At 42.4% G+C, this 14,534-nt stretch overlaps 1 protein-coding gene across 1 annotated transcript in view; it reads right to left on the reverse strand.

Moving 5' to 3' along the window:
• Positions 1–883: 883 nt before the first annotated feature.
• HTR7 (5-hydroxytryptamine receptor 7) overlaps positions 884–14,534 on the reverse strand; it is a 97,965-nt gene continuing 84,314 nt past the window's right edge. Inside the window, exons 2-3 of the mRNA XM_047760171.1 lie at positions 10,056–10,814; positions 884–2,612 (exon numbers count right to left, since the gene is read on the reverse strand). Coding sequence (XP_047616127.1) covers positions 2,570–2,612; positions 10,056–10,814 — 802 coding nt within the window. The 3' untranslated portion in view covers positions 884–2,569. The remainder of the gene's footprint in view (positions 2,613–10,055; positions 10,815–14,534) is intronic.

Consider the following 14,534-nt stretch of genomic DNA (forward strand, 5'->3'; position numbering starts at 1 on the left):
CAACCAAAGCTGTACCTTTGGCATGAGTTATATCATAGGTGAAACAGTATAATTTGTTTGATATTTTTTCTCATTTTCTCTCAATTTCTACCTTTTCCTTGCCTTTGGCTGCCATACATGGGAAGCACAGCGTCCAGCGTCCAGCCCCTGGAGTCAGAATGAAGCAGAGTTCAATGATCGGGTGTTCAAGTCAGTGGGATAAAGAGCCAACTTGAATAACTAAGTTCCTGATGAAAAAAATTAAACACATATGAAAACCCAAAACAATCCAATTAATCATAATGCCCCATCTTATTTTATTATTATTATTATTTTGCTTTTTAGGGCCACACCCGTGGCATATGGAGGTTCCCAGGCTAGGGGTCGAATCGGAGCTACAGCTGCTGGCCTATACCACAGACACAGCAACATGGGATCCAAGCTGCATCTGCAAACTACACCAAAGCTCACGGCAATGCCAGATCCTTAACCCACTGAGCGAAGCCAGGGATGGAACCTGCAACCTCGTGGTTCCTAGTTGGATTCGTTTCCACTGCACCACAACAGGAACTCCCACCCCATCTCATATTACAGGAAAGAAATATATCACTCCCTAAAAAGCACTATAGCCCTTACCTTACTGTATGGTGACAAGCTGAGCAGTGTCTGCCTTCTCTATTTGATGGCAAATTCCTTAAAAGTAAGGACTTGCTTTCTCCATCCTGGTTCCCTCGAAGTCCATAGTACTAAATGTAGCAGGAGCCAAATAAATTCTCATTAATCAAATCAAAGGAGGCATGGTCATTATTTTTTTTAAACAGTTACAAAATGAATGAATTCTCACAGCAAATATGTAAAGTTTGCTCTTCTACGCAGAGTGACATTCATAACATGAGACATTCAATTAAAAATCATTACTTAAGTTGCTTTATTACAGCTATAAATAAACTTTATTTGATGTAATGTAATAAAACATTTTCCAATTTAACAACATTTATCTGACCAGAATTAATCGTTTAAATTATGAATATAAGTATATACAGTCACTTTAGCAAATCTGCGGTTCGGGAATTTGTACAAGCTTTGTCGGAAAGGACAGGGCCCACCCCTCCGCTCAGAAAGGCAGACCCTTCCCTGTGGAAGCAATGTCAGTGAAAGGTGGAGGAAATCCATAATCCGTGTTGGAATTCCACATTATCCTGTGAGAGAACAGTTACATATTTTGTAGGAAAATAATATTCTCTTTCAGTCCTCTTGTATCAAACGAAGGTTTGCATTCATTCTCTCCCCTTAGAGGTCCTCTTCTCTGAGCTACTCTCTTTCTGTCTCCTTAGCTCAAACATATCACATAGCATCCTTTAAAAAAAAAAAAAAAATACTATCTACAAAGGGACCTTTTTCTGTGTCCTTACCAGCCCTTAATGTTTACCACTTTGGGGAGGGAGGAGGGAGAAGAACAGAAGTGTCCAGGCACACATTTGACTGAAGATACAGAGTACACAAAAACAAACCCTCTTGAAGGAATAGGATGGTGTTCTGGAGCATTCCCAACACTGGCCCAGGGACCTCTGATGCACACAACTCAGGTTAATGCAGTGCTGCTCAACAAGAATCAACGTGTGAACGTCCCATCTCTAGGAGCATCACAGCCTTTCATGGAATCCCCGTCATTTCCATACTTCCTCCCCCAAAACTCGCAGTGAGGGACCAGCCCATGACCCCACTACAATGGGCTGTAAACAACAGTCAAATGTCCTGCGCCAACAATCACGTGCATGTACAGTGCGCTGAGGTAGCCCTCGTTCTTCATCCAGGGAGAATGCCTCACAGGAGGAATTGCCCTCCCCTCCCAGGATCCCCCAGAAGAAGAGGGAGTGCGAGGAAAAGCTTTCATTCAGGTTTCTATGACTCTCTCCATCCTGAGATCCATTCCTGAGTTAATATCGTAACAAGAAGGGAGGTAACAGAAAGTACGTTGGTGGGCGTGTCTCAGGGACCCTGCCAAAGAGCCAAACTGTCGGACAGAAGCTTTGAACAGACACTGCTCTGGGAGATCATTGGTGTTAGCAGATGATGTGGTTCTGTTTTCTAACGTGGACATGCAATGTATTCATCACGATGCTCACTGCAGTTTGCTGGGGAAAACACCCTTCCGTCCAGCAACAAAATTCACCTGTCTCAGGAGTGGTTCCTGATTATTCCCCACAAGGCCTGGACTCGGAAGCATGGGGCGTGTGCATGGGGACTTTCTTCACTTGCACAGACTTGGACAGAAGCAAAGCACCAGAAACTGTTTCCTCTCTGGAACCCAGTTCTGCGTGTCTGCTTACCGCCCAGCTGATAGGGCTACGTTTTAGACTGAGAACTATTTTCATGTGTGCCCAATAGCATTGATCCATGGGGAAATAAAGGAGAGGTCACCATCTCCCTCACAACAGACTGTACAGCAGATAGACTTTGCTGGTCACGTTTCAGCTATCCCAAGAAAGGACAGAAGCCGCAGTCCATTCTGCAGTCTCAGCAAATGGTTTCATTCTGTTTCCACCTCGGTCTTGCCTTGTTTATTTCATCTCCATTATTCCACTTTTGATCATGAATCATGACTTTTTTTCCTACAGTAGTCAGACTTTTGTCTATAAAGAGAGAAAGACAGAAACAGAGAAAGAGAGAGAGAGAGAGAGGAGGCAAGAAAATGATTTAGCAGAACCGTAAATTTGAGTTTTCATTTTGTTGTGGGTGGATTTAATTTTTACAACATTCGGTAACTGCAATTATTTGTGGTTTCTAAGGGGTTATGAGCATCTAAGGGAAAGAAAAAGTGCTATGGCTCTTTTCATAAATTTCATAACTTCTACAAGTTGCCAAAGCCTTAATATATTTGCAAATCAGCTCCAAATAACCCATTTAGAAATTCACTTTTATAACACAGCTGTGGCCCCAAATGGCTCTACTCTCAATAATCCTTGTAAAATACTACTGCACTCGCGGTACTTGAAAAGCATAAGGATGACTGCAATGAGGAGTCTCCCCTTGAGACCTAGGAGGATGCCTTTGCAGTAGCCATGTGTGCAGAACCCTGAGACCCATCTTCCTCATTCCCTTCCTCCCAGATTCACAGCACGGGCATGAATCACGGACAAGTCTTGGCCACCAGCTGAGGAAAAGTCCCCTCCTCCATGGTGGGGAGCCACAGGCCCTCTCCACACACACTCCCCTAACTCTGGACCTCCCCAGGACACCTGTGTGCCTGAGAGCCAGGTCCAAGAGGTTCCAGGGCCTCAACCGCTGCATCCCAGTGAAAACGCCCCTTTCCCTTGGCTGTCAAGACTCGAGGATGGATTTTCCTGGTGACAGGATCCCTTTCTCCATGACATCATCTCTCACTTTATTCCTCACCTCACACAATGGTGCCTGAGAAGCATGGTGCTCAGGCTCAGACCGGTGCCTCCAGGCTGCTGGGTACCCAGGAGCAGGCACTAGAAATAAGCTGTGTCCCCTCGGGTGGGGCTCCACACTTATTCTTAGCCTGGGCCTCTGCCTCATCTCCCCACAGGGGAAAGACTGCACTTCCTCTGTCACTCACATCAGCTCATGAACTTTACTGAATCCCTCCAGGCTCAGGCACCATCTCTGAAGTCACCCTTTCCCCACCTGCTAGGCAACCTCCAAACATCCATATATCCTTGGCCTCTTTCTTAGTCTCAACACCCTTCTGGGGCGGGCCCTCCTGACAGGAGACCACACTTTGACATCAGTCTCCTACCCATTTCCCTTCTCCTATTGTGAACCTCTATTTCTACCAAAGACCTTGTCTCACTCTGACCCAAAGGCTTCATCTCTCTGCCCCACCCACTTTGCCCATCTGCCCTCCAAGCTCATCCCAATCTACACAGCTTCCAGGTCCTACTGAAGACATGCCCCAGGTTCTTTATCTACCTCCAGCCATGTCTGTGAACCTCTGTCCACACTGCGCCCTCTGCCTTGAGTAGCCCCAAACCCACCTCTAACCCTTCCATCCCTTAATCCTACTCTTTATTCAAGAACCAACCCAAACATCACCTCCTTCATGATTTCCAGCTGCGGTATTTTCTTCCTAAGACATCTATCTGAGGCTTATTTTCCTTGTAGATATGTCTGTACTACCTGATTTTCTTGCGTGCTATGTATATTTATTTTCTACCAAGAAAACACAAAAATATGAGAAAAACCAAGATTAGTTTAATCACCTGCCTTTCCTACTTTAAAGAGACACTGCAAAGTTAATATATAGGCAATTAATGGAGTTCCCATTGTGACTCAGTGGGCTATAAACCTGATTAGTATCCATGAGGATGCAGGTTCGATCTCTGGCTTTGTTCAATGGGTTAAGGATCTGGCATTGCCATGAGCTGTGGTGTTGGTTGTAGATGCAGCTAGGATCCTGAATTGCTATGGCTGTGGTGTAAGCTGGCTGCTGCTGCTGCAATTCAACCCTTAACCTGGGAACTTCCATATGCTGCAGGTGCGGCCCTGAAAAAAAAAGTTTAAAAAATGTAGGCAACTACAAAGCATGAAGCAAATGAGCTATTATTAGTACTAGTTGGTGATTTGATTAAAAAAAAAGTGCTGAATTTCAGCTTATTAATGATGAGGAAAATACTACTCTGGGGAAAGAAAATCCATGAAATAGCCAACTTTGAGGCTGTTTTCTTTAAGACAAAATCCCACCACAAATACCAACGATTTCAGCGGCCATAATGCTTCTTCCAAATTTCCACTGGGACCCATTTTATCTTATCTTTTTAATCACTGGTTTCCACAAAGAAAAAGGTAGAATCATCCTGAACCCCAAAGCTTCAGTACAAACCAAGGAGTGGCACACTGACAGAATTCATGGCAGGAGCCCAAGGTTGCTCCATTAAAAGTCACCATTGTAACTGACAGGGATTAGAAGAAGTTCTCTGAGGAGAAGGGAGAGGGGAAGGCAGAGCTACTTCAAAACAATTTCAGTAATTGCAGTTTGCCACTAATGCATTTTTCAAGTTCTGAATTAATATTTATTTGAGGTCTAGGGCCATAGGCCAGTGCTGAGAGGGCTCTGGGGGGGACTGTAAATAAAACCCAACCCCAAACTGTAAAAAAAAAAAAAAAAAATTCAGGAAATTCTTTTCTATGGGAGTATTTTATAAACTGCTGTTCAATTCTGTTCACAATAGTGGTGTTGAAGAACAAACATGACACTTAAAAGCCACTTATGATGATTCAAAGCAAATCCATAAATAATGTCATCAAATTAAAAAAAAAAGCCTGCTCCTATAATATTTTCATATTTAGTTTTCTATTACCAGTATTTGAATGCTCTTGAAGAGGTGCCAAAGATTATAATTTAGAGGAGTTCCCGTCGTGGCGCAGTGGTTAACGAATCCGACTAGGAACCATGAGGTTGTGGGTTCGATCCCTGCCCTTGCTCAGTGGGTTAACGATCCGGCGTTGCCGTGCACTGTGGTGTAGGTCACAGATGCAGCTTGGATCCTGAGTTGCTGTGGCTCTGGCGTAGGCTGGTAGCTACAGCTCTGATTTGACCCCTAGCCTGGGAACCTCCATATGCCACGAGAGTGGCCCAAGAAATGGCAAAGAAAGACAAAAAAAAAAAAAAAGATTATAATTTAGAGTAGTAAATTATAATACCAGTGAAGGCTTCATAGAGTCTTTTCCCTCTCTTCACTCCCCACCCAAGGAAGACTCCTGAGTGTCTGCCAGACTCCTGAGCCTCTTGTTATGCTGATCAAGAAAATGGGGAAATATTGGGAAGGAGCAATACATAATCTAATAGACTGTTTGTACAGGGAAGGAGGAAAACTACTGCATATGAGGGGGGAAAAAAAAAAGAACCAAGAAAGTGGAATTAGGGGCAAAAGTAAAAGAGACTAGGGCCCAAGCTGCCAGAGGGGTAGAAAAGGGCTAGAGAGATTAGAGGGAGCAGCTCCAAGTCTTTACATTGGACAAAGAAGCTAGGTGTTAGAAAGATTGGGCAGAGGCGACGCAAAGGGTTCTAAGAAGGTTTGCTGTGAGCTATGGACTGGATGCCACATACTTTTTCCAGTGTCTCTCGCAGAGTTATGATTGCTTTGGGGCTATCCAACTAGTGTTTACTTGAATGCAATTTGCAGGGTATGGACCACTTAGTAAAGATTTATCAGTCTTTTACTAGACACCACGAGTATGTCTACAGCTACCCCAACCCACTGTGAGCTTCCAGAGGGAAGGACGGTCACTTCTTTGTCTTTCCCTCCCTGCCATGCCTAACACCATGGCTTGTACACAAAAGGCTCTCCAGTGTTTCTGGAGAACACAAGCCAATGAAGAGACGCCTTGCTTCCAGCCTCTACCTTCTAATTCATTCCACATGATGCCACTAAATGAGTCTTTGTGGCTTTGGTGATTTCATTCTCCTACTGTGTACTTCTGCCCACGTTAGGTTTTCTCAACCTCAGCACTATTTGGGGGTGGGTAATTCTTTGCTGTGGGAGCTGCCTATGTCCTGCAGGATGTTTAGTAGCATCCTCACCCCCTACCCACTAGACGCCAAGATCTTCCCTTTCCCCAGCTGTGACAACCAAAAATGTCTTCAGACATTGTCCAATGGCTCCTAGGGGCAAAATAAACCCTGGTTGAGAATTACCCGTCTACGCTAAAATCCCCAATTCCGGGAGCTGAAATGGAAGATCTTTCATAATTTAATCCCATTCAACCTTTCCATTTTGATCTCTGAATCTGCCTTAAAACAATGCATATCTCCAGACAGCCTGGCCTTTGCATGAGGTCCCACAATGGTGCCTCTGTATAAAATCTCTCCTTCATGTGGAATGCCAATCCTACTCTCCTTTAGTCATAAATGCTTTGAACTTCATAGACATACTCAAGCCCATATCCTTCAGGGAGTCTTCCCTGATATGGTTAGAGAAAATGCTGTCACTTTCCTCTCCTTGGAATCCTATAGCTTTCCCTGTCTCCACTTTTCCTTTGCTCTCAACATGAAAAGAATGAATGAGCATGTGTGTGTGTTTGCGTACAGTCTTCAATAGAAATACGTGCACTAAGGCAGGAGAGACAGCATGTGTTTTCTGGATCCTTCTCAATGCACAACATAGTTATAAACAATAATTTAAAAGGAACTCTTCCCACATTGGAACTGAGAAGAAAGCTGCCTGTATAGATTTTTTTTTTTTTTTTTTTAGGGCCACACCTGAGACATATGGACGTTCCCAGGCTAGGGATCAAATCTGAATTGCAGCTGATGGCCTATGCCACAGCCACAGCAATGTCAGATCTGAGCTGCATCTGCCACCTACACTGCAGCTTGTAGCAATGCTGGATCCTTAACTCACTAAGCCGAGCCAAGGATTGAACCCATATCCTCACATATACTAGTTGGGTTCTTAACCAGCTGAGCCACAATGGCAACTCCTAGAATTTTTAACTAGCAGCTATTCTAACTTTTTAATTATAAATTTCTTAAATTTAATGAATATTTAGGCCAATCATCCCAAATGATAACATTCTGTAAGTATAAATAAAAATCAATAATCATAAGTTCAAACAGAGATGCAATGATGAGATAGTCATTTTCTGAGGCCAGGGAACAGCAAACTATGACCTGCGGGCCAAATTCAGACAGCCACCTGTTTTTGCAAATAAAGTTTTATTGGTACACCACCATACTTATTTGGTTCCTAGTGTCTAGGACCGCTTTCTCACAACAAAGGCAAACATAAATAGTTTCAGTGGAGACTGTATAGCTAGCAAAGCCTAAAATATTTACTATCTGGTCCTTCATAGTGGAAGTTTGCTGACCCCTGTGTTATATTAACAGGAAAATAACACCCAAGACTCCACACTAGCTAAAGACACAGAGGCAAGTATCCTTGGATGTTATGCTAGTTGATTTACTTTTATTAAAGGCAGAGTGCATGGTAGTTAAAAGTATCTGAACATAGATTTCCTGGGCTCAAATTTAGCTCCCTATATATATGACTTTGAAAAAATTATCTGACCTCCCCAACAGAATGGAGATGAAGGAAACCAACCTCTCATACAGTATTAAGGATGAAGTGACATAACTCACTAGAGTACTCAGCATAGGACCTGAGAGTGAATCATCAATAAACGTGGGTGACAATCATGTTAAACTGGAAAACCTATTGTGTGACATCTGAAAAATTAGCACTTTATGAACTACCTGAATCATGTGTGAATTATTAGCTAAAATAATTAATAAGATTATTCTCAAGTTCTTTGGGTAGGAGGCAAAAAAAAATCACAGTGGTATTTTCTATTTCTAGTTCAGGGCCTCAATGGTTCTTTCCTAGTTTCTACACTGACTGCTTAACTGGACCACTGCCACCTGTCTTTCTATGTTATCTGCCTTTTTCACTGTTGCCAGAGAAACTTTCTTCAAACACATATCTCACCAAGAACTATGCCCAGATACCTACAACGGAGCACGACAATGGGAGAAAAAATTATGTATACATCTATGTGTAACTGGGTCCCCATGCTGTACAGTGGGGAAAAAAAAAAGTGTGTTGGGGGAAATAACAATTAAAAAAAAATCTCTCAGCAGGTTACTCCTAGGAACTGAGATCAACATGCGTTCCGTGCTAAACAACTCTGGGGCTAAGCAAAATAACCCAGTACTTGTTCTAGGAAGTACTTTGCTTCCAAAAGATAAGACTGCACACCAATTAATCTAGCTTACTTATCAAGACTGATAGCTTGCTCATTAATACCGGCTTCCAAGTCCTCATTTAGCTGTACTCACCAATCCAAAGCTATTATGTCATGAACTCTGCCCAGTTACCTACCTTAATATGACCCAGCTCAAGCCCTAAAACTCCATCAATATCCTTTGCTTTTTTCCTCCATCTGAGAAACTACCAAGAGTCTGTCAAGGAAGTGTCCTCCAAAGCTGCAGTAAGTCTAATTAACTTACTTCTATTAGTAGGTTTTTCTAAATGTCTTCTTAGACAGCTGATGGCTCAAATCCCCAGCTTAAAACATTCAATGGCTCTTTACTGCTGCAGACTGAAATCATCTGCCATCAGTGTTGCATGATGGTTAAGAGCATATACACTGGGGTGATTCAAACCATATTTAGCATTTAGGGGCTAGTGATCTTAGGTAAGTTACTCTAGGTCCCCAAGCCTCAGTTATTCTTATGAAAACTGAGGATGCCAGAAGCACCTACTCTATAGGCAGAATGATATACACCATGATAGTATGTAGTAGGTATTTAATAATTGCTAGAAGTGATTACTTTTGTTATCTATTGTGTGTCAGTACTCGATTCTGAAGACAGAAATTTGACAAAGACATAGTTTCCTCCCTGATTATTTAACCTGCTGACCGACACAGGGACTTCTTCCAACACTGGCCGTTTGTGATCCTTTTTCATATCCCAACATCTTACTGCAACTGCTTCCCAGAAAGTTACTAATGCTTCCTAGACACACTCAACAACTCTAAAAACTCATAACTCCTAAAGACGATGGCTAGCACTTTCTGAAAACTCTACAGCTTTCAAAATTTTGTGCCATCCTGGCATCTTCCTAGACTAAAACACTGCCCTTTGCCCCAGGCTGCTTCCTGCCCATGTGAATCTGCTTCCTTTCTCAAAAGAAGAATTAATTGGTGAAGGATGAGGCTATCCAAAAAAAAAAAAAAAGTTTTACTGGATATAAGAGTAATGGCAACTAAAATGAAAATGTTACAAGAATTGGAGCTATAAGGACTTAATTTGGGTGTTATTTATGGAGAAAGGATGCAAAATCCTGACCTTCCTTGTCACCAGTGATATCGATCACAATGCATAAGTAAATGTCTTCTCTTCCAATCCAGCTAAATACCCATCTTTGGCTTTCAGAATTCTACTGGGTGGAAGACTAGAGTCTACAGTATTCTGAATTCAAATCTGTAGACATGGTTAGTAGAAAATAAGCTTGCTACTGATTCAGGAAGCTTTCTGTGAGCAGCTTCAAAAAGAAGTTCCATGAAAGGGTTGAGGGGGATAGAAGGAAAATAGTGATAAATGACCTTACAGCACAAGCTCAGGTCTCTCGGGCCTCTCAGCAAGCTTCAGGGCCTCGTGCATGCCTGCAGCCGAGAGCTTCCGGTTGATATTCCGGTACTGGCACTGGAGCAGGCTGCGGTAGGTGGTCCTCAGGTCCCGGTTGAAGAAGGCATATATAAAGGGGTTAATGAGAGAGTTTGCATAGCCCAGCCACAGAAATGTCCTCTCCACCCACAGCGGGATGCAGCTGCACGCAGTGCCACAGATGAAGGGTCTGGCCGTCGAGAGGAGGAAAAACGGCAGCCAGCACACGGTGAAGGCCCCGACAATGATCCCCAAGGTGGTGGCTGCTTTCTGTTCCCTCTTAAAGATGGAGATGTTTTTCCTCTCGTGTTTGAGGAGTCTCGAAAGGTTCGCACACTCCTCCACCTCCTTCTGGAGCTTCACCATGCCATTCAGTGAAATGACGCTGTCGGGCTCCTCCGGGCGAGGGAAGCCTGGGAACTTGTGTTTGGCGGCGCTCTTCCTGGCGGCCTTGTAAATCTGGTAGTACATGAAAAGCATGACGGACATGGGGATGTAGAACGCCACTGCAGTGGAGTAGATCGTGTAGCCAAAATCCTGGCTGATCAAGCACACCTTGTCGTCATTTACGTTCTGCGCCCAGCCGAAGAGCGGCGGCAAAGTGATGGAGGCGGAGAGAAGCCAGACAGAGAGGATCATCTTAGCCATGCACTTGCCATTCTGCCTGACGGGGTACGTCAGCGGCCTCGTGATCCCAAGGTACCTGGGAGAGAAAGGGACAGAGAACACGTGACCGCCATAAGCACACCCGATCAGCTGAGAAGTCCCACCAGCCGGGGGCTGGGCTATATACCTAGTAGCTCCCTTCCTCTCCAGCCGTTCTAGCTAGGCATCATCTTCCCGTTTCGCAAAACGGCGGACTAAGGCTCGGAGAGGTTACCTATTTTATTCCGGGTCACACAGTCAGCCAAAGGCACTGCCAGCGTTCAGCCTGAGAGCCCTCTGCCTGTAATGCCAGTCCCTGCTCTCTTCATAGCTTGTAGCTTCTCACCGTCCACCGCAGTCAGGGAGCTGAAGAGTTCATATATACCCATCCCCCACTACCACCACTATCACCGAAATCAGCCAGGAACAAGATGTCAGGCCTGATGTGGGATGCTGTGACACATCCTCAGGAGTTGTACCAAGGCCTGCCACACTCGGATATGACACACACACGGATCTCCTCTGTTGTCTGGCCAGCTCCTAATTCATTTCAACTTCCCCTTTACACCAAAGTGAAGGCACTTCTTCAAGATCACAGAGATCTGTGAGATAAGAAATCCTAGCGTTTTGAATGGAAAGTAGCAAGTGATTCTTTTTTTATTCCCAGAAAGTTCTTACCCAAGGGTAATTTCCAAGGAACGAGCTATAAAATAAAAACAGCCTGCCTCCTTTCTCTAGTTCTAAGGAGGATCACAAGGAAGGGCACAATTCTGAAAAAGATTAGGCAAACCCAGCATTTCCTCTGAGCTTAGTTCTATATAGAGAATAAATATTTCTCTGTCTCTGTTATCAAGGGTTTATAATGCAAAAAGACTCAGCAAACAGAGAAAACGTATTCAGCAAGATGGTCTGCCAAATGCTTAGTAGTTCACAGCTTTCCAAATTTTTTTTTTCTCTGTGTTTAATGGTCTTAGCTTTTATTTTGGGGGAAGATTTAAAGAGCATTTGAGAAGCCAAGCTATGTAAAGGCTGGCCATTTTGCTGATTATTTACTCCATTTATGTACATAAAAGACACTCTTGAAACGTGAGAAGAAAGGTAGAGAATGCCCACCTTACCAAGACACCTTATTTTCTGAAAGTCAGTCACTTGGTAGGTCGGAATTTTAAAAAGTAATTATTATTTTGTGCTTTAAATACCCTCAGACATTAGGCTTAAATTATTCCACAAAAGTTGCAAATCATGCTTTCACAATGAAAATTAGCATCAAGGCAACACTTACAACAAGGCAAAATTGAAATATAGTTTAAAAAAAAGAATAAGCCAGATTTGCTTATTCATCAAGAATATTCATTCACTCCTTCAACAAATATCAATAGAGCTCCTTCTATATGCCAGATGCTGTTTTAAATGTTAGGGAAATGGCAGTGAATAAAAGACCCAAAAATCTTGAATGCAGCATCTGGGGAAATCACGCAGGAGGTGGATGGGAAGACTCAGCCTCACAATGATGTGGAAGGAACTCCTGATCCCTCCCATGGATGCAGGTCTCTATGGTACCAGCTCTTCATTTCTCCTCTGCCTTCCCTTGTCTTTGAGAAAGCTGACCCACAAGTACCATCTCTAGGTTTTTCAGCTGTAATTAGGGCTATGCTTTGGCTCCCAAATAAATGAAGAATGAGAAACAGGGAGGTTTTCCTGAGAACTCAAGAATAAGAGCTGAAAAGGAGGTGGGAAGAAGGGAGCAAGGGAGGAAGAGGGGAAAGAATGAGAGAAGGGAAGTGTGAAATAGACTTGGCCTTGTGTGGAATTGTCTGAAATTATTTTTAGGGAAGAATATTTTTAGGGGGAAAATAAAAAGGTGGATAAGGAACCCCCTGAAGAAAAATGTTAGACTTGACTGAAAGTTCACAACCAAGCTGATCCCTGCCCTGAGGCTGAATGTAGATATTATACTTGAGGTGGGGGGGCGGGAAGCAGGGGAAGGCAGGGAAGGCTCCCTTTCTTTGCTTTGGTTCAAGAGCTCTCCAAATTTTTCCCGCTGGAACTCCTTTTCAGACCTCCCTTTTTGGACCTAGTCTTTGCTGTCTATCAGCTCCTGTGGATGTAGACTTGTGGTGCCTTCCCAGCTTCCCCAGGCAGCCTCTGCCAGGACTTGGACTTTGATCATCTTCTCCCTTTGCCTGCAGCCACAGGCATAAACTGCTTGTCCCCAAGCCTGGATCTGGCTTCCAGGATGTTGTACCAACCCAGGCTGGAGGCCCAACAAGAGATCAGTTCATATAGTTTCCTAGGTGGCCACCAGATGGCATTATCAGACCATCTTATACCTACTTATTGGGGGGTTGGGATGGTGGGTAGTTAAAGCAATAGATGTTTGGAAGGAGCAGGAAGGAGGATTACTCATGACAAGAAAAGAAATCATATTGTATTTGTGGGGTTATGCAAAAAATTAGCAAGCCTGGAACTCACAATCTGGTAAACTCCAGTTCTTTAGAACGTCAGTTCAGTTTTCCCTTCCATCCTTCATATTTTCATTACTTAAACAGGGACTTATATATTTAGGCTTGATTAAATCTAGCCTCTCTCTTGCTCACATAAGTAATATTGAATCCACAAAGATTAATCCTGAAAGATTAATTAATTGAGTACCAAAGGACATCTCAGAATATGAAATAATCTCATAAGAACAGCATACTTATTCATTCTAATATATTTAGTCTGACTTATATCACATTTCAGTGATGAGGGCTGGCCCCTACTCAGCCCTTCCTGGATGTACAAACTGCATTCCATAAATTTTCCTATTTTAGGCTCAATTCTCTAAGGTCTCAAGTAATGTCCTACAGTAAAGGAGTTATATTTTCTTCTTTAGTCTCCTGGTTACCACTTGGTGAGACTTTTGAGGGCTAAGATCAACCAAAAGGTGATTTTAAAAAAAAATGAGTGCTCATTAAAGTGTCTGGAAATTAAATAAAGTCAACAGCTTTTTAGAAAACAACACTCAGAAAATGTCGTGGAAGGAGATAATTTCATTCATTGCAACAATCAAAAAATTAAAATATCTAGAAATATCTTTTAAAATGGCCAGGGCCCATATGAAGAAAAGATAAAATGCTACAGAGAGATCTGAGAGAAGGGCTGAATCCATGATAAAAAATTTAATAAGAAAACCCAGTATTATAAAAATGCTAATTTCCCCTCAATTAATCTAAAGATATTATATAACTCTAATTGAAAACCCTAGCATTGAATTACGCATGTGATTAAGTTCATCATATGGGTAAAGCAAAAACCCAAAAATAGTATAAAGTCACGGAAATAAAAATTCAATAACAATTATTCAGACATGGCCCAATCAATAGAACAAAATAGATAGAAAGTAGATTCAAATATATAAGAGAAGTTAATATCAGAAAGTAAGTCATTTTTAAATCAGATTGAAAAATTAGATATTCATGAAGTCTGACAACTGGCTAGCAATTGAGGTAAGAGTAGATCTGACTTACCTTTCTCCTTATTCAAAAATAAATCCCAGGTGGATCAAAGATGATCATGTGAAAAAATTAAACCCTAAGACTACTATGAGGAAATACAGGTATTTCTACAATTCTGCCAAAGGTCATTATTAGCCATGATACAAAATCTTGAAATTATAAAATGATATATTAATAAATTTTTGACAAAAATTTTATACACAAAAAAGTAAATAAATAAAGGACATTTAATTTCAAAATCATTATGTACAGAATAAGAAGTCAAATGATAAACCTGCAGT

The sequence above is a fragment of the Phacochoerus africanus genome, chromosome 15 (genome assembly GCF_016906955.1).
Source record: "Phacochoerus africanus isolate WHEZ1 chromosome 15, ROS_Pafr_v1, whole genome shotgun sequence".
Taxonomy (NCBI): Eukaryota; Metazoa; Chordata; class Mammalia; order Artiodactyla; family Suidae; genus Phacochoerus; species Phacochoerus africanus.